The sequence below is a fragment of the Amblyraja radiata genome, chromosome 16 (assembly GCF_010909765.2).
Source record: "Amblyraja radiata isolate CabotCenter1 chromosome 16, sAmbRad1.1.pri, whole genome shotgun sequence".
Taxonomy (NCBI): domain Eukaryota; kingdom Metazoa; phylum Chordata; class Chondrichthyes; order Rajiformes; family Rajidae; genus Amblyraja; species Amblyraja radiata.
Genome location: NC_045971.1, coordinates 18,310,709 through 18,337,179, shown reverse-complemented (window position 1 = coordinate 18,337,179; position 26,471 = coordinate 18,310,709). Strand labels below are relative to the sequence as shown.

Genomic DNA, 26,471 nt, shown 5'->3' with positions numbered 1-26,471 from the left:
CTTTAGTTTGGAGATACAACAAGGAAACGGGCTCTTCAACTCTTCAACCCACTACACCCACACCGACCATCGATCGTCCGTTCACACTGGTTCTATGTTATCCCACTTTTGTATCCACTCCCTACAAATTGGGGGCAATTTTACAGAGGCGATTTAAACTACAGACACACACGTCTTTGAGTTGTGGGAGGAAACCGGTTAACACAGAGGAAACCCATGGAGTTATAGGGGGAACTTGCAAACTCCACACAGTCAGAACCCGGGGCTTAAATGTGATTTAACTGGATGATTAAAATTACGAAGAAATATGGCAAAATATGGTAACATTTAGTTTGATTATTCCCAAGATCCAAGGTGTCTAGGTTAAACAATAAACTCCATTGCAAGCTGCCTTTGAGAATAATTTGTTGGACATATCTTTGAGAAAATATCCCACTGTATTGAGGCCAAACATTTTATTATGGGTCTGGAAATAGATAGATGATTTTTCGGGTCAGATTGAAGAAGGGTGTGGACCCAAAACATAGTCCATTCTCTCCACAGATGCTGTAAGACCCCGCTAAGTTTCTCCAGATGTTTGTTTATTTTACTGCTCAGTTTTTAATTTTGGAAGTAGAGATCGTATTAACATTTAAAAATAGATTAGGTCTATTAAAAAGATATTTAAACCAGAATGGACTCAATTAAAAAAGAAAGTGGCAGACAGTGTGGGTAGCCTGTTTCAGAATTGTAAACATTTATGTCAGCCGACTTCAGCAAGTACTTCCAGTTTGAAGATCTGAATAGAAACAGAAAATGTTTGAGATACTCGTTGAGCCAGGAGCCGTCTGTGGAGAGAGAGAGAGAGAGAGAGAGACAGAGTAGATGAAGCTAACTCTGCAGAGTTTCTTCTGTTTCTCTCTCTCCACATGCTCCTGATTTGTGCATTCTAGCATTTTTTTTTAAATCACTTTTTCCAGTATTTGCAGTTTTTTGCCATTTATTCATGAGTATTATTCCTTTGTGATAATGATGATTTCACCTATGTTAATGAAAAAGAACATAGGATTTTTGTATACAATACAATACAATACAATACAATTCAATTTATTGTCATTTGGACCCCTTGAGGTCCAAACGAAATGCCGTTTCTGCAGCCATACATTACAAACAAATAGACCCAAGACACAACATAATTTACATAAACATCCATCACATTGCTGTGATGGAAGGCCAAAAAAACTTCTCTCTCCACTGCACTCTCCCCCCCGATGTCAGAGTCAAAGTCAAAGTCAAAGCCCCCGGCGGGCGATGGCGAATTGTCCCGTAGCCATTAAGCCACGCCGGGTGATGCAAGGTCGTGCACCGGGTCTTGGTGTTAGAGCCCCCGGCGTGCGCTCGCAGAGTCCCGCGGCCATTCCAAGCCGCGCGGGGTGGTGCTGTAAGGCCCCGCTCCAGGAGCTCTTCAACCCCGCAACTCGGGCGGGAGAAGTCGCCGTTGCGGAAGCCCCGAAAAGCGGTCTCCCTCCAGGGACCCGCGGGCTCCCGGTGTTACCGTCCGCCAAACCCGCAGTTGCAGCCACCGAATCTCCGGAGGTCGGGTCGCAGCAGCGTCCACCACAGCTCCACCCGCTCTGGACTCGGCCAGCTCCGCGACGGTGAGGTGAGTAGTCGGCACCAGAGCCCCCGGCCTTCCTGTTGGAGGCCGCTCCTCGTTGCAGCCCCAACGACAACGGAGACCCGACAAAGAAAAGGTCGGGTCTCCCGTGCAGGGAGAGATTTAAAAGTTACCCCCAACCCCCCCACCCCACCCCCCCCCCCCCCCCCCACACACATACCCCAACAAAAATAACAAAAACTACATAAAAACATAGACATAAAATAATAAAAACGCAGACGGACTGCAGAGGCCGCTGCTGGCGAGAGCCGCGCCGCCTACCGGATCGTAGGTAATCGAGGGTAGTCGAAGGTAGTCGTATATAGTCTTCAATATAGTCGGGCAGAGTGACACAGTGGTAGAGTTGCTGCCTGACAGTGCCAGACACCCAGGTCCGATCCAGACTACGGGTGCTGTCTGTAGGGAGTTTACACATTCTCCCAGTGATTGCACATACATGTATAACATCCATATCTCCCCCCCCTCTGGCTTTACATTCCATTCCTCTTCTCTCTTTATCTTTTGTCTTTACCCTTTGTCTTCTGTTTACCTCTTTGACTATGTAGAAGACCTCCTTCAACCTCCTTCAACTATGTCGAAGACTAGCTTCGACTAGCTTCGGGAAAATTGGACACCGAATAGTGGAGAGTGAAGACGATCTCCTTCGATCTCCTTCGATCTCCTTCGACCTGCCTTCGACTATATTGAAGACTATATACGACTACCTTCGACTACCCTCGATTACCTACGAATAACATGTCGACCTACTACAACCCACTTCAACTAAACCTATGAGTAAAAAAAATATCAATTTTTTCCATGGCAATCTTTTTTACTTGCGAGCATTTTTCAGCATGTTGAAAAATACGCCGTGACCTAGCTGAGGCCTCGAGTACGCGGGGACTACTCTCGAGCATGAAGGAGAGTTAAGGGCCTGTTTCACTTTCCCGAGTTACTCACGATTCTCCGGAGTTTTCCCCTTGATTCAAACTCGGAGATGCCAGCCTTAGGTACTCGGGGCTATATTTTTTACTCGTGGACATTTTTCAACATGCTGAAAAAACGTCCCGACTTACCTGATGCCCCGAGTACCTACGAGCCGCTACGAAATAGCTACGGACTCCTACGGCCTCCTACGGATTTGCTACAGACATTCCCCGAGTTTGAATCAAGGGGAAAACCCGGGAGAATTCGTGAGTAACTCGGGAAAGTGGGACAGGGGGCTTTACAAAGACCTCATAGGACCTCGTGTCGACCACGCTGTGAGCATGAGTCGAGGGCAAACTCTTCTAAATCGCGAATTAGGTCGTCGCAGTGGGACAGGCCCTTAACTCAGCGGATCAGGCAGCATCTCTGGAGAAAAGGAATAGGTGACGTTTCGGGTCGAAACCCTTCTTCAGAGTCTATTCCTGTTCCTTTACTCCAGAAATGCTGCCTGATCCGCTGAGTTACTCCGGGATTTTGTATCTATCTTCAGTGTAAAGGGCGGCACGGTGGCGCAACGGTAGAGTTTCTGCCTTGCAGCGCCTGCAGCGCCTGCAGCGCCAGAGACCCGGATTTGTTCCTGACTACAGGTGCTCTCTGTACAGAGTTTATACGTTCTCCCCATGGCCTCGTGGGATTTTCTCCGAGATCTTTGATTTCCTCCCACACTCAAAGACGTACAAGTTTGAAGGTTAATTGCTTTGGTATAAGTCTAAATTGTCCCTAGTGTGTGTAGGATAGTGTTAATGTGCGGGGATTGCTGGTCGGTGCGGACTTGGTGGGCCGAAGGGCCTGTTTCTGCACTGTATCTCTAAACAAAATTAAAGCAGCATCTGCAGTTCCTTCTTATCACTTCCCAGGATTAGCCCCACCCCCACCTCTCTTTTCCAGCTTTCTTCTCCTATTCCATCAGCCTGAAGAAATGTCCTGACCCAAAACAACGCCCGTCCATTCCCTCCACAGATGTAGCCTCACCCCTTGAGTTCCTCCAGCAATTTGTGTTTTGCTCGAGATGACAGTATCTGCAGTTTCTCATGCCTCCAATGTATAATTTTTGACAGTTCTCATATTCCAATCTTCAGACGATCTTGTGTTTTCTGGACAGACCTTAAACTTTTAATTTTATGATGAAAGTGGGCACTGATTCCGACCCAGAGATTGTGTTAAGACACTTTTGCTTGTCACTTCTTCATTTTTTACAGTGTGAATAAAAATACACATTATCCAGATGTATTTTTGTATGTGTTGGTAGCAAAGTGCTCCTAAAATTCGATTAGCAAACAATGAGGCATAGAAGTGTATACATTGTGCAGTTAAGTTATCCTGCGTGTTGAATTGTATTTAGTTTAGTTATTTTTGTGTCTTTCAAAATTTCCCCTTGATGCCTTGAAAAAGAAAGGAGACATTTACCTCAGCACATCCCAAATCACTTCACAACCAATTGACCACTCTTTAAGTGTGGTTGCCTGTGTGATTATTGCATCTAATTCAACTGGAGCCAAATCCTCAAAGTGATAATGACCAGATAACCTGTTTTTAGGTAGTGCTTGAGGGATGCATATTGCCCAAAACATCAGGTAAAATGCTGCTGTTCTTCTTTGAAACAGTGCCAAGGGAAATGAAGAAGGTCCCCTGATCTGAAACTCAGCTGTCCCTTCCCCCCAGAGATGCACCCTGAATGTTGAGTACGTCCAGCACTTGGTTTTATGCCTTGTGATCTCCACTGGCTAGCAGCCAGAAATCTTACGTCAACATCTGACAGGTGGTACGTTTTAAGGTTGAAATTATCCTTGTGCAAATTGGGAATCAGAAATTAGCAACCCATTTTCTCCAACTTTGGTATTCCTCTTCTTTATTCATAGAATACCAACATATATAGCACAGGAACAGGACCAATATCTGTGCCATACATAATGCCAAGATAAAATAACCTCATCTACCGGCACATAATCCATATGCATAACTATGGCCTATCTAAAAGCCTCTTAAACACGACTATGGTATCTGTCTCCACCGCCACCCCAAGCAGCAGGATTCAGGCACTCACCACTATCTGATCTGTATAAAAAAACTTGCCCCAAATATCTCCTTTACAATTTACCACTCTCACCTTAAGGCCAAGCCCATTATTTTTTGACATTTTCAACCTGAGAGAAAGGTTCTGACTGTGAACCGTATCGATGCCTCTCATGGCTTTATTTACGTCCATCAGGTCTCCCCTCAATCTAAGCCTTTTCCAGAAAAGGCAATCCAACAATTCAAATCATTTCAACGGTGAGTTGGAATGAGAGCCAGGTATCGGCTGTATGATGTCGCTTATTGTGCAGCTCTCCATTCTGTTGGACTGCCACGTGCCTGCTAATGGTCTCACCCTCCACTGTATCCGCAATGCATCGTAGATGTGAGATAAGCTAATGCTCTAGTTGACCTGAAGAACTGACAGGAGGGAAGAGAATGGTGTGCGAAAGTGTGTCGGAGCACTAGCCATGCAACAATATGGAACAAAATAGACTTGCACGAGCAAAGCCAATATGAATGAAAGGCTCGCAATCACTCTCAATGCGTGATGTTAAGCAGGACAATCCTAGAGCTGAACTTGAAACAATTTCTGATCAAGTCTATAAATAAAAGTTGTTTTCAGCAAATGAAAGTGGAAATGTATGTTTTATTAATACGATACAGTTTTGGATTAGCTATGAATTTCACGCTTTGAAATACTTTGTGTTCATCCTCGGGGCACACACACTGCAGATTTCTACTGCCTGCTATCTATAGCCTGTTATTAGCAATTGAAATGATTGGTGGAGTAAATCCTTTATCTGTTGATAAAGGATTGGATTTTTCATAATTATATCTTGTTAACATTTGAAGGAGCAATAAACATTTCATGAGGTAATGAACATTGTTGAAGTTATCTGCCTTCCCACAGTTCTGCAAATAGGCATCCTTGGTGTCATATAGAAGTTCACAACAATTTTATTTACCCCTGGTGTCACATAGAAGATTATTAAATCCTTAAGAAAGTTTTTTTTTTAAAGTAGGATTGGGCCCTTCAGCCCTTAAGCGTTGTCCTCCATTCAGCCGGGTCATAGCTGCTTCTGTACCTCAGGTCAACATTCTCACCACAACCCCATGTCTCCTGCTTGCCTTGTTGTCCACAAATATGTTGATCACCTTGATTGGTGGAGTAGAAAATGGCAGAGATTACAATCTTCTAACAAAATTAAAAAAAATCTCCCTAATGCAATCATAAACAATTGATGCCGCCATGGTAATGTAGCATAGTGGTGATGATATTAGACCGCCAACTAGAACGACGGATTAAAGAACAAAGTGCTGGAGGAACTCAGCGGGTCAGGCAGCATTGGTGAAAGGAATGGACAGATGGCATTGCAGGTCAGACTGATCGATCTGAAGACGGGTCCCTACCGAAAACGTCATCTGCCCGTTCCCTCCACAAATGCTGCCTGACCAGCTGTGTTCCTCCAGTACTGGTTCTTTTTGCTAAAGATGAAACTACTTTAATGTTGTAAAACCCTTTTGGTTCAAAAGCCATTCAAGGTTTAGAAATCTGCTGTCCTTATCTGGGGTTTACATGTAGTTGACTCGTAACAGCCTAGTGGGTTCATAAACAATTGGAGATGTACAGCAATGCTGGTATTGTTAACCACATCCAATGAATGAATAAACGATAAATAACCAGAATGTTCTCGATTCTCTAGTTCAGGATCCTGATTTTGACGTGCCTAAAAAAATTAGTAGCAATGAATTTTTGATATATTTGTGTTATGGCATTGCTTCCGGTTAATTTCAGACAAAATGATAAGGTATTGGCCACAAGGAGTGGTCGGGCAGACTTGGATTGCTTTTTCTGGAACGTCAGAGGTTGAGTGAAGACCTGATAGAAGTATTAAAAATGATGAGAGACGTCGATAAGGTAGACAGTCAGAAGGGTGGAAATGTCAAAGACTAGAGGGCACAGCTTTCAGATGAGGGGCAAAGTTTAAAGGAGACCAGACCAAGCGCAGACCCGTTGGGTCTGCTCCCCCAACGCAATATTTCACCACTCACCCATTCCCCCAACGCAACCCGTTCCCCCGAAGCAATATTGCACCACTCACGCATAGCCCCCAACTGTGCAGGCGCGGCTCATTTCTCCTCATCCCCCAGCACTCCCTCCTCCTCCTCTTCACCCTCCCTCTTCAATCCCGAGAGAGGGAGGGGGGTAGAGAGGGAGACAGAGAGGGAGAGGTGGTAGAGAGGGAGGGGGGGGGGGGGTAGACAGCTTTATGGTGAGAGGGGCAAAGTTTAAAGGAGATATGTGGGGCAAGTTATTTTACACAGAGTGCCTGTAATGTCCTGTTGCGGTTGGTGGTGGAGGCAGATATGGTAGTGGTGTTTCAGAGACTTTTAAATAGGCACGTAGATATGCTGGGAATGGAGGGATATGGATTATGTGCAGGCAGGTAAGACTGGGTCTTGGCATAATATTCGGCATAGACATTGTGGACTGAAGGGCCTGTTCCTGTGCTGTACTGTTCTATGGTACACAAATTGCTGGAGAAACTCAGCGGGTGCAGCAGCATTTATGGAGCGAAGGAAATAGGCAACGTTTCGGGCCGAAACGTTGCCTATTTCCTTCGCTCCATAGATGCTGCTGCACCCGCTGAGTTTCTCCAGCAATTTTGTGTACCTTCGATTTTCCAGCATCTGCAGTTTCTTCTTAAACACTGTACTGTTCTATGTTCTATATATGTTACATCTGACAAAATTATTTTTTTAATATAAGAAGGGTCCAAGCCAAAACGTCACCTATCCATGTTCTTCAGAGATGCTGCATGACCCGCTGAGTTGCTCCAGCACTTTGGGTCGATTTGTGTAAACCAGCACCTACAGTACCATACTGCTACATCTTTTTATTTATGTTCAGTGGAGGGAGAGGTCCAATGGCCTTTTCTTGCTTGATGCTTGGCTATTTCTACTTTTGAAGAACAACAGACAGGAGACAGTCTCTTGCTCCAATTATGACCATTTAAACAAAGACTCATAAAACTGTCCATGAGAGGCACAACGGTAGAGTTGCTACCTTACAGCACCTGAGACCCGGGTTCGATCCTGACTACGGGTGCTTCTGTATGGAGTTTGTACATTCCCCCTGTGACCGTGTGGGTTTTTTTTCCAGGTGCTCCGGTTTCCTCCCACACACCAAAGATGTGCAGGTTTGTGATGTGATTGGCTTTTGTAAATTGTCCCTAGTGTGTCAGATAGAACTAGTGTATGGATGATCGTTGGTCGGCGCGGACCCGATGGGCCGAAGGGCTTGTCTCCATATGGTATCTCTACATTAAACTAAACGTACTGAATAATTGAAAATGTCAGCCTGGGAAATAACACCGTTTCCTATCCACACCCAGGAGCAGTGACCAACATATAGAATTATTATCTCCAGCTGGAAAAACTGCTGTGAGATGTCACATCATCTTCCATTTATAAAGGCTTTTACGCAGGTAGAATTATTTTTCATGAAAATGTATCCAGTGAGAATCCTTCTTGTGAGAATCCTTCTCACTGCAGTTCCCTTTGTCTCTTAAGAATCTTTAAAAAAAAATTGTTGTTTCTTCCTCAGTCTTCATTTTTTAATTGTTTTCCCTCTTTTCTCCTCCTGAATCCAAAATGGACCAGTTCCATGGGACCTGATAGCCTTGTTTCATCTTGACAATTTGTTCAATGACAGTTCTATCATCTGAGGTCCATATGGACGATACCAGGATCACCTGCAGGAGACCTTGAGAGCGAATGATTTTATCCCTAATAAAACAGTAAATGGTGGGTCAAATCTGGGAGTGTTTCTGGATAAAGAAACAAAGTTAATGTTTCAGATCAGTGGTCCTAAATCTGTTCTTTGATTCAGTGAGTGTTCTTGATCTAGATCTCAATCAAGAACGATCTAGAGCAAGCAAGACTTTCATTGTCCTATCTGGGACACATGACAATAAAACTCTCTTGACTCTCGACCAGCGCCAGAGACCCGTGTTCCATCCCGACATCAGTTGCTGTCTGCGTGGAGTTTGCATGTTCTCCCTGTGACTGGCTGGGCTTCCTCTGGGAGCTTTGATTTCATCCCACATCTCAAAGACGTGCAAGTTTGTAGGTTGATTGGCCTCTAAATTGGCCCTCGTGTGTCGGGAGTGGATGAGAAAGTGGAATAACATAGAACCAGTGTGAACAGGTTGGCATTGATTCGGTGGGCTGAAGGGCCTATTTCCATGTTGTATCTCTAAACTAGAATAAACTGAACAAGGGCTTCAAGTGGTATGGGAAGAGAGTGGGAATTTGGTATTGAGATAGAAGGTCAGCCTTGCGTGGGAGAGTGGCTTCGAAGGGCCGAATGGCCTGTACCTGCTGCTTTCTTTCCATATTTCTATCCCTTCATCATTGGTGGGTTTAGAGGACAGCAGACTGTCTACTTCCCTCCTTCAGCCTGCAACGTCTCGAGCAGAACAATAACAAGGTGAACACCCAGAGTCCTCCACCTCCCACATAAATAATCATTACAATTATTAAGTATATCGGATGTTGGACCAACCACATCGAAAATACAGCCAGAGAGCACACCAATGTCTCTACTTCCTCAAGTGTCTAAGGAGGTTCGGCATGTCTCCAATGGCTCTCACCAATGTCGACAGATGCATCGTAATAAGCATACAGATTTGTTGCATCACATGGTTTGGGAACAGCTCAGCCCAAGAATGCAAAACAATCGCAGGGAGTTGTGGATGTAGCCCAGTTCATTACACAGACCAAACACCCCATCATCGACTCCATCTACACATTACACTGCCTCGAGAAAGCAGTCAAAATAATCAAGGATCTTTCTCTCCCTCATCATCTGCCTCTTCTCTCTGAATATACAAGAGCTTCAAAACACATACCATCAGACTGAGGAACAGCATCTTCCCTGCTGTTATCAAGTTAATGAACAGTCCTCTCATAAGATGGGGTGTAATCCCAATCTTCCAACCTACCGCATTGTGGATATTGGACTTTTTCTCTTGAACTGTAATGTTAAAATGCTGTAACACCATATTATGCACTGGTATGTTTCTCTTTTCACTACCTTTAGCCTGAACGTGCTCATGCATGCTACGACCTCATTTAATTCGATAGCATGCAAACTAAAACTTTTCACTGTAACTCAGTGCGTGTGACAATAATGTAACAATACTAATACAATGCTAGTGTTGTGTTAGATTTGCACAAGCTGCACAGAGTGTTGTAGGTAGACAAAAGTTGAAGAAGGGTTTCAGCCCGAAGCGTTGCCTATTTCCTTCGCTCCATAGATGCTGCCGCACCCGCTGAGTTTCTCCAGCACTTTTTGTCTACCTTCAATTTTCCAGCATCTGCAGTTCCTTCTTAAGCACAGATTATTGTGTTCAGCTTGGGTCAACCTGCTGTAGGAAAAATGCGATTAAGAAAGAAAGAGTGCAGGGAAGATGTTACAAGGATGTTTTCAGGACTCAAGGGCTGGAGTTATAGGGAGAGGTTGGGCAAGCTTTATTCCTTGGAGTGTAGGAGGCTGAGAGGTGATTTTATAGAGGTGTATAAAATCAGGAGGGACATGGATAAGGTGAATGCATAGACTCTTTCTCCCAGGGTAGGGGCATCAAGAACTCAATGTCATAGGTTTAAGGTGAGATGGGAAATATTTAATCAGAACCCGACAGGCAATTTTTTCTCACAGTAGGTGGTGGGTATATAGAATGAGATGCCAGATGAAGTAATTGAGGCAGGCACAAGGCAACATTTAAAATTCATTGGATAGGTACATAGCTAGAAAATGTTTAGAGGAATAGGGAGTAAATGTGGGTAAGTGGGACTAGCTCAGTTCAGTTCTATTTAGTTTATTGTCACATATTCCGAGGTACAGTGAAAAGCTTTTGTTGCCTGCTATCCATTCAGCAGAAGGAAAATACATGGTTACAATCAAGTGTATAATAAGAAATGTTGCTGCAGGAGTAGAGATTTAAGAGTGTGGAGAGATTGTAATATGTGATTGTAGATCTACTTCTGTGGCTAGCATGCAAACTGTCGCCTGGGTTGGGCGCCATCTTGGAAGCACTAAGATGGGGCATCATGGTTGGCAGGGATGAACTAGGCCGAGAGGCTTGTTTCCGTGCTGTAAGACTGTATGACTTGTGTGTAATTGTGCTATTACATGTAATATGTGTGAGTTTAATTGCCCTTCCTGAAAGTTATTACATTTACATTGTGCGTACATCCACAAAAGAGTGATTGTCCAATTTTTTCCTATTCCACTGCAAGAGGAAGCCTGGCTTTCACTTGGTGCTGCTCTTGCCAAATTTGTATTGTTGCAATCAGAGTTCCTTTTCCATCTGGGAGATTTAGTAAAGCTTACAATGAAAGCTCTTGCAGCTCTGAAGGTGGATTTCCTCTTTAACAGGTCAATGAGTCAATGTGTTGATGGTTCAGTTCGCCAGAGCCATGCTGTACCTTTTAGCTCTGTTTTTTATTGTGCTGGAGATATGTAGCTTGGAGTGTGGTTTCAAAAAGGAAATAGCGTGATTTATTTTTTAAAAAGCAGATGGCATTTGGAATTCTGCCCCGGTGAGGTCATCGCAATTAAGATAAATTTCTTCCTTGCTATGTTTGGCATTGCAAGTCTATTGTTTTTACACCTTCTAGATACAGATGCCTTCCTTAATCATTGCCATTCTTCCGCAAGTCCCATGCAATATGTTCCTTATTTTAGTGTACAGTTTAGAGATACAGCATGGAAACAGGCCGTTCAGCCCACCAAGTCCATCATTGATCACCTGTCCATGCTAGTTCTATGCTATCCCACCCAACATACTAGTGGCAATTTACAGCAGCCAATTAACTTACAAGCCTGCACGTCTTTGGGAACTGGGGGGGATACAAGATCACCTGGAGAAAATCCTACGTGGTCACAGGGAGAATGTACAAAGTCTGCACAGACACAGCATTCAAGGTTAGGATCGAATCCTGGTCTTTGGCGCTGAGTGTGAGGCAGAAGCTCGACTGCGGTGCCACTGTGCCGCCCATTATTTGTAGATTCTGTTTGGCTTTTAGCCTGCAATACTGAACCTGTACCCTTAAACGGTCTGCTGCTTTATGGATTTTAGTATTTAACACCTGGCCTATTTGTATAACTTTAGTGGTGAGAACGCAGGAAGTTGCATTTATGCCTTGCCTTTTATGACCATGAGAGGGTCCAGAGGAGGTTTGCGAGAATGATCCCAGGGATGATTCAGTTAATGTATGAGGAGTGGCTGGTGGCTCTGGGCCTGTACTCGCTGGAGTTTAGAAGGATGAGGAGGGGATTTCATTGAGAGGCCTAGATAGAGTGGATGTGGAGAGGATATTTCCAGTAGTGTGAGAGTCTCGGACTGGAATAAGAGGACGTACCTTTAGAATGGAGATGATGAGGAACTTCTTTGTATCTGTGAAATTCATTACCACTGATGACTGTGGAGGCTTAGTCATGAGATATTTTTATAGCTGAGATTGATAGGTTCTTGATTGGAAACATCGTCAGTCCATTCCCTCAACAGATGGCAGAGATAGGCAAGTTCTTGATTAGAAAGGGTATCGAGTGTTATGGGGAGAAGGCAGGAAAATGGGATTAGGTGGCAGAGATCAGGCATGATTGAATGGCGGAGTAAAATTGATGGGCTGAATGGCCTAATTCTACTCCTATAACTTGTAACCTTGAAATTCTGCCTGGACTCCTGAGTTCTTCCAGCACTTTGTGTTTTGCTCAAGATTCCAGCATCTGCAGTTCCTTGTATCTCCACGAAACATCTTGAAATGTAGTCAAAGTGTAATGCATCCAATCTCAGCATTCCTCTCAGGCAGCAGCATGCTGAAGACCAGATAATATTGTATATCCTTTATAATATCCTTTGTGAGGAAGTACATTGTCTAGGGCATTAGAGAGAATTATGAATAGGATCTTGAGATATAATATGCCCATTTTAAAATCTAGATGAAACTGGCAGTGAATTAGTTCTGTAGTACTGCATTAGGCTTTAGAGATACAGCAGGGAAACAGGCCCTTCGGCCCACCGTTTGCACTGACCAGCGATCACCACGCACACTCGTTCTCCCCTACACATTCGGGACAATTGACTATTTACAGAAGTCAATTAACCTACAAGCCTGTACGTCTTTGGAGTGTGGGAGGAAACCGGGGCATCTGGAGAAGACTCACGCAGGGTGAAAGTACAAACTCCGTACAGAGAGCACCCATAGTCAGGATCGAACCCGGGTCTCTGGCGCTGTACAGAAGCGCTGCGGTGCCACGCAAAGACGCTAAAGGGTTTGCTTCGAACCTCTGAAGCTTTATTGAGATCACAGATCTCTGAGTCAGAGGCAAGAGTTCTACAGCATGATCTAAGACGTGTTTGAAACTTAAAAGGTTTGTCAGACTCTCCAACTTGATGCTGCTCTTCACAATCAGAAGAGCCCTTGCTATAGTTTGTGCTTAATTCACTGGTCTATTAAGCAGCAGATGATGGGGTTTACAAGAATTGCTCAGCAAACTTGGACTAAGAAAGGGTCAAATCATCAAAAACCCAAAAAAGAACTGATGCTGGAAATGTGAACTAAAAAAGGAATATGCTGAGGCTACTCAGCAGATCAGGCAGCCCGAGGAGAGAGAAGTTTCGGGTCAATTTGTTTTGGCACCGAGGTTCTAATGAACGATCATTGGCCTGAAATGTGAAGTGTTTCTCTCTCCCCCTGAACCGCCTGATCTTCTGAGCGTTTTTCGCATTTTCTGCAGTTTCTTTTAAGAGTAAATTTTAAAACCTCCTTCTAGTGTTCCTGGTGTAAGGAGCACGGACCTTGTATAAAGACAACCGCTATCTACAGTCAAATAGCCAGTCAAACAGCCGTGGAGTGCAGAATATTCCAGAAATATTCCAGAAATGACAAAGTTAGAAAGTACTATAAATGCAGATCAGTGGACAATGGGGAAATTACCCGAGCATTGTGAAATTATGTTAGAGTTTCACCAGTAATAGTAAATGACAAGGGTCAAGTGTGTTTAGCTGTCACACGTACCGACAAGGGCATGATGAAATTCTTCCTTGCTGCAGCTTAGCAGGCCCATAACACTATGGCACACAGATAAGATATAATCATAAAAAATACAATGAATTAATAACTGTAATACCAGGTAACCATAATCATGCAAAAAACAGAAGTGCAACCTCAGACACAGTCCATAGAGGGTCTAGTTACTGAGGTTAGTGTTCGAGAGCATGTTGGTTGCTGCAAAGAAGCTGTTCTGGAGGTCACTGTTTTTTAGGCTCCTGTACCTTCTCTCCGATGGTGGCAGCGAAATGAGAGCATGGCCAGGATGGCGTGGGTCTTTGATGATATCTGCTGCCTTTTTGAGGTTGTGTCTCCTATATATCCCGTTGATGGTGGGAAAGCCAGTACCTGCAATTGGCCGGGCAGTGTCCACCACTTTCTATAGTGGAGGGCATGTCCTCCAGAGATGCTGCCAGACCTGCTGAGTTACTCCAGCACTTTGTGTTCTACACAAGTTTCCAGCATCTGCAATTCCTCGTGTCTACTCCCTGTAGTGTCCTTTGTTTATGGGCATTCTAGTTGTCGACATGATGCAACCAGTCGTTCTATTTACACCTACAGAGGATTGATAGAATATAATAAAATAATTTTGATTGTTATAAAGACCATAACTTTAAATTGTCTTCGGTACCGAATAACATTGCTGTGAAGTACACGGAGGCATCCTAAAAATGTGAACTCGAAATTAATTCAGATTATTCCCCTGTTGCTATCGTGAATATTGGTAGGTGAAACCAGAGATCTCCCACTGTTGTCATAATGTTTCCATCTGCTCATTAATTGCAAATAGCACAAAGTGAATACAAATCACAAAGACCATAGATGTTTAGATCCCAGAAGAAGGCCTTTTGGCCCATGATGTCTGTGCTGGGTCATTGCCAAAGCAATCCCAATCTTAATTGCAGCATAATTCCAAAATTAGTCCCACATTGCAATCAAATGCTGAACATCATTCGGCAGGTCAGCCCTGAAATCCCATCAACATCTGCCATGAACTTCAGTGCCAAGAGATGTACATTCCCCCTACAGGCTAACCTCTATGTTAACCAACGAGGAGATTCACTAATTAAAATTATGTTGCAGATTAAAAAGAAAAAGTCTCAGTTATTTGGGATCATCTTTACCAGGGCATCTCGAGTACCTTCTCGCCAATGAAGTGCTTTTAAAGTGTGGTCACTTTGACATTGTATGGAGCACTAATTTGAAAGTAGCAAAATTCCCACAAGCCGTGATAATGTTTAGATCATTTATTTCAGTAATGGTTGAGCAATAAATATTGAGCAGGGCACTGTGCATGTCACCTTTGCAAGCACCTTGAAAGGTACATGCTGGTTTACCAGAAAAACACAATGTGCTGGAGTAAATAAGAGGATTCAAGCAGCAACTCTGGAGAACATGGAACGGTGATGTTTCGGTGAAAGGTCCCGACCCGAAACGTTACCCATCCATGTTCATTAGGGATGCTGCCTGGGCCGGGTGGCACGGTGGCGCAGCAGTAGAGTTGCTGCCTTACAGCGCCAGAGACCCGGATTTGATCCTGGTGCTGTCTTTACGGAGTTTGTACGTTTTCCCCGTGACCTGTGTGGGTCTTTTCCGGGTCCTCTGGTTTCTCCCCACACTTAAAAGACAAACTTTTGTCAGCTAATTGGCTTAGTAAAATTTCAAAATTGTCCCTAATGTGTGTAGGAAAGTGTTGGTGTGCGGGGGTCGCTGGTCGGCGCAGACTCGGTGGTCTGAAGGTCCTGTTTCCATGCTGGATCTCTAAACTAAACTCAACTCAACTAAACTAAACGTCACTCATCCATGTTCTCTCGGGATGCTGCCCGACCCTCTGAGTTACTCCATACGTTATGTCACCTTTGCGCTTCCTCAAGACCATGTAATTTAACACATGATTACCTGGTTGAGTGCCACCGACTGAATCTCATCAGACACTTTCAGTGACAGTTTTACTCACTCTTAGCTTTGCGTTATAAAGCTTTGAGCTCAAGCCCCATTCTAGTGCAGAATTGTTGGAGTTAGTTTAGTTTAATTTAGAGTTACAGCATGAAAAAAGGCCCTTCGGTCCACCATGTCTACGCGCCCATCGATCACCAATTCACGTCCACTCCCTACACACTGGGGGCAATTTACAGAAGGCCAATTAACTAAAAAACCCACACGTATTTAGGATGTGGGAGGAAACCGGAGCACCCAGAGGAAACCCACACAGTCACAGAGAGAACGTGTAAACTCCACATTGACAGCACCAAGATCAGGATCGAACCCGAGCCTCTGGGGCCATGAGGCAGCAGCTCTACCAGCTTCTGAGTTCAGTATGCGAGATGAACATTATGAAACTCCCATATGCAGATGGTCGTCAAAGAAATCCCATTAAAACAGTTGAAGGAGAGCAATTCTTCCCCCAATTTGCAGAGCAACATTTATCCTTCAACAAATAATTTCCAAATGGATTGCCCTGGGTTTAATGTTTGGTTCCCACTGTGCACAATCTGCTTGATGCCCTATTTCCTCAGGACTTCAGTTTATAAGTAAGTTGATGACTAACATAACTGGACATCTTGAAGATGAAAAAAATCCCACATACATGCAAATGTCCTTTTATTGTGGTTATTTGAATGATGTAAGATACTTTGAATTATACTAATATATATCTATGTATATCATCCAATCTATAGTTATGAATCACAATTTACCATTTAACATTGATTCGGCCGCTTATAAGACCTTGCCAGAGACCTGGGTTCGATCCTGCCCTCAGCCACTGTCTGTATGGAGTTTGTATGTTCTCCTCGTGGCCACGTGGGTTTCCTCCAGGTGCCCAACTTTCTTCCCACATCTCTAAGACGTGCGGGTTTGTAGGTTAATTGGCCTCTAAAGTGTAGTGAGTGGATGCGAAAGTGGGACAATATAGAACTAATGTGGACAGGTGATCCAATGTCGGCATGGACTAGATGGGCTGAAGGGCCTGTTCCCATGCTGTATCCCCTAAACTAAACCAAAATAATTTCAAAGATTTCAGATAAAGCACAGAAACAAGGAACTGCAGATGCTGGTTTACAATTTTAAAAAAGTGCTGGAGTGACTCAGCGGGTCAGGCAGCATCTGTGGAGAACATGGATAGGTGACGTTTTGAGACCCTGATTTCAGCAAGAATCACTGAGGGGGAGCAGTGAGAGAGGGTCTCACAGAACTTCACAGTGGACCGTTAAAATATAGAAACAAGCAGCAGGATACCAGAGGGAGACATCAGTCTGAAGAAAGGTCCAGACACGAAAATTCACCTATGCATGTTCTCTTGACATGCTGCCTGACGCACTGAGTTGCTCCAATACTTTGTTTCATTTCAGACCATGCAATGCTTATGACGTGTAGGAGTGTTACGTGTAAAAACAAATGAGCCTGCACCATCACCATCTCACAGACAGCAGGTCATCTCTATTACAGCGGTGATGGTGAAAGTGGAATGTTGTCCAGAAGACCCTGATGGTTTCCTGCTGTTCTTTTAAGTTTTGTAACAGGGGCCTTCACAACTTAAACAGGCATAGCGAACCATGTTTTAATAATTGCAAAGCAGAAATTACATATTTTGTCCTTACAAGGGGCGGCACAGTGGCTCATCTGTTGAGCTACTGCCTCACACGACCTGGGTTCGATCCTGACTACGGATGCGCCTGTGCGGAGTTTGTACATTCTCCTTGTGACCACATGGCTTTCTTCGGGTGCTCCAGTTTCCTAAGTTTCCACATTCCAAAGGTGTGCAGGTTTGTAGGCCTCCATAAATTGTCCCTATTGTATGGGATACAAAAATGGGATACCACAGAACTAATGATAGGTTTAGTTTAGAGACATGGCGCAGAAACATCGGTCCATCAAGGCCTCGCCCACCAGCGGTCCCCGCACATTAACACTACCCTACACACACTAGGGGCAATTTTACATTTATACCAAGCCAATTAACCGACAAACCTGCACGTCTTTGGAGTGTGGGAGGAAACCGGAGATCCCGGAGAAAACCCACGCGGGTCTTGGGGAGAACGTACAAACTCTGCACAGACAAGCGCCCGTAGCCAGGATCGAACCCGGGTCTCTGGCGCTGTAAAGCAGCAGCTCTACCTCTACACCACCGTGTCGCCCATAGTGCACGGGTGATCGATGGCCGGCACGGACTCGATGGGCTGAAGGGAATGTTTCCTTGCAGTATCTCTAAACTAAACCAAAACTAAACTAAACATGCAACACTGCAAAACTCGAGGAAGCACGGATATCATTTGTAACCATACGCTGTTGTAACTCGTTGCAGAAACTCAAGATTCAAATTACAAGTCAGAGTCTAACAACAAGGCCAGGAAAGAAAGGACAGCATTCACTAAAGAACAGATTCGAGAACTAGAGGCTGAATTTGCCCACCATAATTATCTGACCAGACTCCGGCGATATGAGATCGCAGTTAACTTGGATCTCACAGAAAGACAGGTAATTATTTCATTTCATTGGCTATTCATTTATCCAGTCAATAAACAAGTATTTTATTTTGTTTTTATTATTGTCTTCTGGTCTTTAATATACATTCAAACCTTCCCTCTGTACATCAAGGTTCGCCTTTGACAAACTGATGTTGAAATCATAGTTACTGACTGCTGCAGTAAATATAGGCCTTGGATATGGGAGACACAAGAAACTGCAGATGCTGGAATCCTGAGCAAAAAACAAAAGGCTGGAGGAACTCAGTCCTTTTATCTCCCTCTTCCCCCTCCCCCCTTTCCCCTATTCCCTCCCTCCCTCCAGCTTTATGTTACACTTCTTCCCTTCTCTCCTTTTGTCTCTTTTTCACCTCCAGCCTTTGTGACTTATTTAACCCATCTACCGAATAGAGCCCCCCCCCACCTCACCTGTATCCACCTATCACTTGCCCCTCCCTCACCTCTCTTTTCCAGCTTTCTCCCCAGTCTCGACTCGAAACATCGTCTGTCCATTTCCCACCACAGATGCTGCCTGACCCGCTGAGTTCCTCCAGCACTTTGTGTTTTCTGCCTGGAACATGAGCCTTGGAACATGAGCCTTGTCTCTGTCTAGAGAACCTCTGATTAGAGTTAAACAAGTGGGCAAGAATTGTGTTCTCCTGCAGGGAAGGCGATGAGCTTGAAATCTTTGTTAGCCAAGATGGCACGATGGAGCAAGTTCTTGTTAACGAAAAGGAGGAAATGTCAGCTCTGTAGAACACAGCACTTGTTGTCATTCTCTTTACACTGGCATCTCATGTTCATAGGTTCTAGGAACAAAATACCTCCATTTGACCCATCATGTCTACTCTGCCATTCAAACATGGTTGATCTATCTTTCCCTCTCAACCCCATTCTCCTGCCTTTGCCCTGTAATCCCTGACACCCTTATTAATCAAACATCTATCAATCTCCACCATAAATATATCCATTGACTTGGCCTCCACAGCCAATGAATTCCACAGATTCACCACCCTCAGACTAAAGAAATTCCTTCTCATCTCCTTTCTAAAGGTACGTCCTTTTATTCTGAGGCTTTGGCCTCTGGTCCTAATGGAGACATCTGTCTATGACCGCCAATTAGTTCTGAATTATCTGCCCTACAGTGAGTATCCATGCCCACAAAGACCTTGCTCAAGGATGCCTAGATTTAATGTGTAGGAAGGAACTGCAGATGCTGGTTTAAACCGAAGATAGACACAAAAAGCTCGAGTAACTCAGTGGGTCAGCATCCCTGGAGAAAAGGAATAGGTGACGTTTTAGGTTGAGACCTTTCTTCAAACTTCAGTCTGAAGAAGGGTCTCGACCCGAAACGTCACCTATTCCTTTTCTCCAGAGATGCTGACTGACCCGCTGAGCTACTCCAGCTTTTTGTGTCTATCTTCTGCCTAGATTTAATTTTGAGTGGAGTAATTTTGAGTAATTTTGAGTTTAACTCTTGGAGCTAAGAGCGAAGGAAAAATGGTTGCGTGTCAGAAGAAGGGGCAGTTCAAATCCAGTTCCTGAAGCTGCCTATCGAATGTTCTACCATATTATTTTCATGATGAGCTTAAGCAACATGTTATGTGCCAAACCTAGTAATCATGCAGTGTGTCAAATATTATTATTTTTGGGCTTCACGTTGAGGATTAGTAATGGAAATTTTTGAAGTGCTGAACCACATTCCTTGGAACAGCACTAGAGGGTTATTTTTTTCTGAATATAATGTAGGAAACGCTGAAACTGAGGGTAGACTGATGATAGGTTGATGGTCAAGAAAGTAGGATAACCTGCAGAACGTGTCCTCCACATCAGTACAAGCAACGGTGTCCAGAACGCCAGCAAAGAGAGAAAACTGCACGCAGAATGCCAAAAGAAATGGGAGACTATTTTGTTTTGAGTAACAGAGTGATTGAGACATTCGTTCTTCTTGAGGAAGGACATTTGTTAAAAATGTTTGCATCCAAACACTCAGCCAGTCCAACAACAGGCTAAAACAACATACAACCTGCTGTGCCTCATTTGAGTGGCATCTGGTTACAATTGATTCCTCTTAAAACAGGCCATAACCTTCTGCCCATTTTAAGAGCAATAGCTCTTTTATTTTCGAATGCTGGTTGTGATTTGCAGTTAAATCGTTTGAATGAGTGAACAGCGCTGTGTGAGTGAGACCCAGCTGCAGTGGAGGAACAGAACTAAAAAAAAAAAAACCTGGATCTCCAGAACTGCATTCTTTCTCTTAAAAATATGGTTTCTTTGACAGCAAGTCCTGTGCAGGATCTGTGAAGCGCGGAGTCACTCTACAGAGAATTCATCAACAAAACACAGTGTGGTGTTTTCATCCACAAGAGAACTTCCCTTTGACCCCACATCGTACTTTCATTTTCACCACCTGCTATTGCACTATAATGTCAAGAATCTTATGGAAATTCCTTGAAAAAAAAACACATGTTTAAGAACCCTTTGTGAAACACAGCCTTTTAAAATTAATATTATCCAAATTATGGGGATCCGGGAGTTCACAGTAACAATAGTGAACGCTGGGAAAATAGAGATTTTAGGATTATTGCTGTTTCAAAAAAAAAATCAACAAAATATAATAAAAGATGGTAAACTTCTTAGACGATGTCGAAACCTTAAACCTGAGATGCAATTTCCAAATTGAACACAACATAATCAATCACCAAATATATTAACTTATTAAATATGTTAATAAACAAAGTAACTCAGCGCGTCAGGCAACATCTCTGGAGAAATCCTGTCTATCTTTGGGAATAAACCAGCATTTGCAGTTCCTTCCTACAAATATTAACTTAGACTTGTTCAAACAGTAGACCAATCCATATTTATTTTTGAATGAATTGGAGAGCGGGGACAATTTCCTGGCTCTGTCTATTCCAGTAAGTGCAAATTCCTATTAATTGAGTCTACTTTTTCCTCCTGCATTGCTCTCTGCTTTTACTGCATCTTTTAACTTGGCTGCAGACATTATCGTTTGCCAGTCCAATAATTCTTAAGGTACCATAGAGCTCTTTGTTGCACTTCCATTTATAGCAACAAGCTGGGCAGGAGATGCCGCATTGATATTAGTTCCACAGAAAATCTATGAATTTCTGGTAAGTGAAGAGTTTTGTGGAAAAGTAGTTATTCATGAATTAGGAATTTGGTTTTATAAATACACTATTGTGCAAAGTACAGATTAATCACTTCACAAAACCTCTAGCTGCTGGTTATGGCATTTGTTGTTCCAGTGCTCTGTAGTCCCTATGTGGTCACAGAGGCAAAAATTAACCTGTTAAATTACAAATTTGAACTCATAATTTGAGGGCAATTCATCTCTTTGTTGTCGTGTATTTTCATAAATAAGGAAAGATTTCTCAACTTAGTTTAGTTTAGATTGGTGTTGCTGTTGCAGGAACACAGTGCTTTGGTTATCAAAAGATGAAGTACTAAATGAAATATTAGAGACAAAAAGCTCCAAAAGCACAGCTGGAGAGCGGCACAGTGGCACAGTGGCACAGCGGGTAGAGTTGCTGCTGCACCAGAGACCCAGGTTCGATCCTGACAACGGGCGCTCTCTGTATAGAGTTTGTACATTCCCCATGTAACCGCGTGGGTTTTTTCCGGGTGCTCTGGTTTCCTCCCACACTCCAAAGGCATACAGGTTTGTAGGTTAATTGGCTGTGGTAAAATTGTAAATTCTCCTAGGGTGTATGATAGTGTTAGTGTACGGGGTGATCGTTGGTCGGCACAGACTTGGTGGGCCAAAAAGACTGTTTCCACACAGTATCTCTAAAGGCCCTTCAGCCCAACCTATCAGTGACAACCAAGGTGTTAATCTCAGTATAATTTGCCCACATTTAGCCCACATCGCTCATGACCTTTTCTATTCATGTACCTGTCCTAATACCTCTGGTGCTCTTATTGAACCTGCCTCACCACTTTCTCTGGTAGCTTGTTCCATACACCCACCACCCTCTGTGAAGTTGCCCCTCAGGTCCCTTTTAAATATTTCCTCTGGCACCTTAGGCTTATGGCCCTTTGCTCTTGTTTTCGATTCCCCTGCCCTGTGAAAAAGACATTCATCCTATCTATTCCCCTCATGATTTTATACCCCTCTATCAGATCACCTCTCAGCTCTTTGTACTTCAAGGAATAAAGTTGCAGTCTGGCCAACGTCTCTCTGTAACCAACACCCTCATACAGTAAATTTCTGCCAAGCAATCTTTAAACTGGAATGCAATCTATTTTTTTATTGCATCCACACTACAAAGCACAATGTAACTATAGTATTTTCATACACTGCCTTGATGGATTTAAATGTTTTTATGGTTCTTCATGTTTTTATTGATTGCCTTCTCTACTTAAAGCACTGAGACACTGGGCTGATACAAACGCACAAAGTAATCAAAATTCTTGCGTTCATCCCCATCTTTCTCAACCACCCCCATCTTTCTCAACCCACCCCTATGCTTGTTAATGAGGGAAAAAGGCCCTTCAGCCCAGCAGGTCCACTCTGACCACAATCACCTGTTTACACAATTCCTATGTTCATTCAATTGGAGCTATTTTTAGCTCCCCACATTTCCATCAACTTTCCTCAGCTTTTACCAGGGCCATTTAATTTGTATATTTTAGAGATGTGGGAGGAAGCCAGGGTATCCAGAGCTAAATCATGGGGTCACAGGGAAAGCGTGCAAACCCCACACACATAGCATCCGGGGTCGGGAATGAACCTGGTTCTGGCATTGTGAGGCGATGGATCTACTAGCTGCACTGATAACAGCAATTAAGAAGTAAACCATCAAGGATGTTGTCACCTACATTTCATTCCTGTGCTTGCTGTTACTGGGGCAGAGATTTCTGAGCGGCGTTCTGCAGGAATTTGTCAGATTCAATAGCTGCGCTTGGATTAGGCTTGGATATCCTTCTCCTCTTCTTGCGTATGGCGTGCACAGCCTAAAGTTGTAGGACAACTTGTTCTATTTGATCTTATTTGATTGTGCACACCAGGTTGATTGCATTCTTTAAAACAGGGCGGACCACGTGAAGGTTGCAATCTCCCACCCCCTTGGATATCCAATAGGCTTGGATAGAGTGGATGTGGAGAGGATGCTTCTAGTCTAGGACTAAAGGTCATAGCCTTAGAATTAAAGGACGTACTTTTAGGAAGGAGATGAGGAGAAATGTATTGAGTCAGAGGGTGGTGAATCTGTGGAATTCTTTGCAACAGAAGGCCATGGAGGCAAAGTCAGTAGATATATTTAAGGCAGAGGTAGATAGATTCTTGATTAGTATGGGTGTCAGAGGTTATGGGGAGAAGGCAGGAGAATGGAGTTAGGAGGGAGAGATAGATCAGCCATGATTGAATGGTGGACTAGGCTTGATGGGTTAATGGCATCATTGTACTCCTATCACTTTTGATCTTCTGATCTATTAACTAATGCTTGGAAGGGATTGGTGATGGCACCTAAATTAGATATGTTGGAGTGGAATAGAGGTAGAAATCAGGCAATCTTTCCACTCCACATCTTTACACTCATGATCTTTTAATCACATTTGAACCATGGTCAACATGACAAGCTCTTGTGTACCTGTGGCCCTGTGACAACACCATGACTTTAAGAAGGAAATTTGAACATAGATGTTAAAGCACAAATCTTTGAGAACAGGGATCAAGAGTCAAGAAAGAGATAAAGAGTCAAGGGTGTTTTATTGTCATTTGTCCTGAAATGGAACAATTAAATTCTTATTTGCAGCAACACCACAGGTTTCTAAACACACTACTCAATGGATAGCACATTAAAACAAACAAAGAAAGGTTCAATTAATAAAAAGAACAATATAATGCAAAAATATAACAACGTCCAAAGTCCCTAGTGCAACCCAGACATTTTGTTATTTGGAGTTTAGTTGGAGATTGTGGTATTCAATAGCCTGATTGTTGTTGGACTGAAGTTGTTTCTGATGTTACAGTTTTCAGACTTCATTACCGTCTAAATTACACCATGACCACTACAGTTCTGAAAGTTTTATTATGATAAGTTACTCTCCGATTATTCACCCACGTATGTGGTGATTATCCCATCAACTCAGGGGAATGTTGATGAATTGCCATTTGGTGGGGTTAGCGAGGATATGTATTTTGAGGATGATATGTTGTGGGGTGATGGTGCGGGAAGCAAGTTTAACACCTGGAACAGTCGTGAATTGTGACCCTTTGTTCCTTAGGTGAAGGTCTGGTTCCAGAACAGAAGAATGAAGTGGAAGCGTGTCAAAGGTGGACAACCAATTTCACCACAGAGTCAAGAACCAGATGACGTGGACTGCGTGACTCCTGACACAAATCTCAGGAACACTGATGGAAAGAGCCAAATTGAGGGCTTAGTGGACAGTAAAGAAACAATGCAAGACGGTATTAGATAAAGCCAGTGGCCATACCCATCAGATTTGGATTATATAGTGCCCTTAAATTTGATGAGATCTCCTATTTAACATCAAGTGTCAACTTGACCAACCTCAGAGGAAAATGGGAACATCATCTCCTTGGACTCATTCAGCTTTGAAACCAAAGTTCGTTGAGCACCATTTATTGATCATGAACATTTTGTTTTGTATTATAGCAAAAAAAATCAGATTTCAAATCCATGGATTCATTAACCATTTCAACAAAATGTTATTTACTTTGCTTTGTTAAGAAAACTTAGCTTGCAGTTTTGTTGTGTACATAATGAGAAAAAAAACATTGGTTCAAACCGTGTTAAATTAAACATTATGGAGATAAAACCAGAAAATGGAAGTGGATAGTCCTGTAGTGGCAAGTTTTCCATCGTATATTAGGCATATGTAAAATAAACCTATTCAGTAAAACACTATGTTAAATACTCATTTATTATCATTAAAGATTTTGTCAAAATGATTTATAAAGCAAATATTTTCAAGGGATTTATTTTGAGTGGCGTTTTAAGCCAATAATGTATGGGTTGTGAAGTGACAACATTACTATTGGTTTCATGTCATTATATGAAATTCTTCTTTTGGCAATAAGTCAATTAATTTAACGGTCAATTGCCGAGACATTGGGTTTCACCATTTTTGGCTGTGCTAAACCAGAGCTGCGTACTAATGCTTATTTCTGCAAAACAAAAATCGTGCGGCACGGTGGCCTTACAGCGTCAGAGACCTGTGTACGATCATTCTCCCCGTGGCCTGCGTGGGTTTTCTCCGAGATCTTCGGTTAATTGGCTTGGTATAAAAGTAAATTGTCTCTAGTATGTGTAGAATAGGGCTTGTTTCCGCACTTTATCTCTAAAGTAAATATAGTTAGATAGATATTCAAAGCAGCATTATATATGCTGTGTATTATGCATGCATTCAACTGGGACCTAATCCAATTCATAGCTGTAATTTCCCCAGTATGATGATGTTTCACCTCAGCACTGCTTTCTGAACTAACCCCACATCCCCGATTCCCTTCATAATAAAAAACCTATCAATCCCTATCATGATTACAGTCGGCAAATGACCCTGTACTGGTTCTCTTGGGCAAAGTTTTCTAATGAATTCTCTAAGTGAAGAAATTTTATTTCTCATCTCAATTGTCCAATCCCTTATTTCACTGAAGCCTGGCTCCTGACATCCAGCTGGGGGAAGCTGCATGCAGCATCTACTCTATTGTTCTTAGTTAGAGATTTGTACATTTCATCGAGTTAACCCTTTATTCTTTTAAATTGTGGTGACTATAGGCCAGTCTTCTTAACCTAAAAGAATAGTTCCACCTCATCCTAAGAATTAATTTACTGAAGATAGGCACAAATTGCTGGAGTAGCGCAGCAGGACAGGCAGCATCTCTGGAGAGAAGGAATGGGTGATGTTTCGGGTCAGGATCCTTCTTTAGACTTCTTCAGAATTTATTGATGCTGTTTTGCATTGCCTCTATTGCATGTTTATCCTTCCTTGGGTGGTGAGACCAGACCGGGACATGTTATTCCAAATGTCTCACCAGGGACCTGTATAAAATTAGTACCATATCTTTACTCTTCTACTCAAATTCTCTTTCAATTAAAAAAAAACAGTTTGCCTTCATAAATGCTAACTGCAAATATATAGAGACCTGGACATTCGTATCAATGATTCAAATATGTTTTTTTTTAAACTGCAGATGCTGAAAATTTGTAATTAAAGACAGAATAATTTTGTGTGCTCAGCTGGTCAGGTAGTATCTCTCTCAA

The 26,471-nt window shown here is 43.0% G+C and overlaps 1 protein-coding gene across 1 annotated transcript in view; it reads left to right on the top strand.

Moving 5' to 3' along the window:
• meox1 (mesenchyme homeobox 1) overlaps nt 1–25,172 on the top strand; it is a 32,232-nt gene extending 7,060 nt beyond the window's left edge. Inside the window, exons 2-3 of the mRNA XM_033035273.1 lie at nt 18,063–18,235; nt 24,472–25,172. Of these exons, the coding sequence (XP_032891164.1) occupies nt 18,063–18,235; nt 24,472–24,666 (368 nt within the window). The 3' untranslated portion in view covers nt 24,667–25,172. The remainder of the gene's footprint in view (nt 1–18,062; nt 18,236–24,471) is intronic.
• Nucleotides 25,173–26,471: the final 1,299 nt, after the last annotated feature.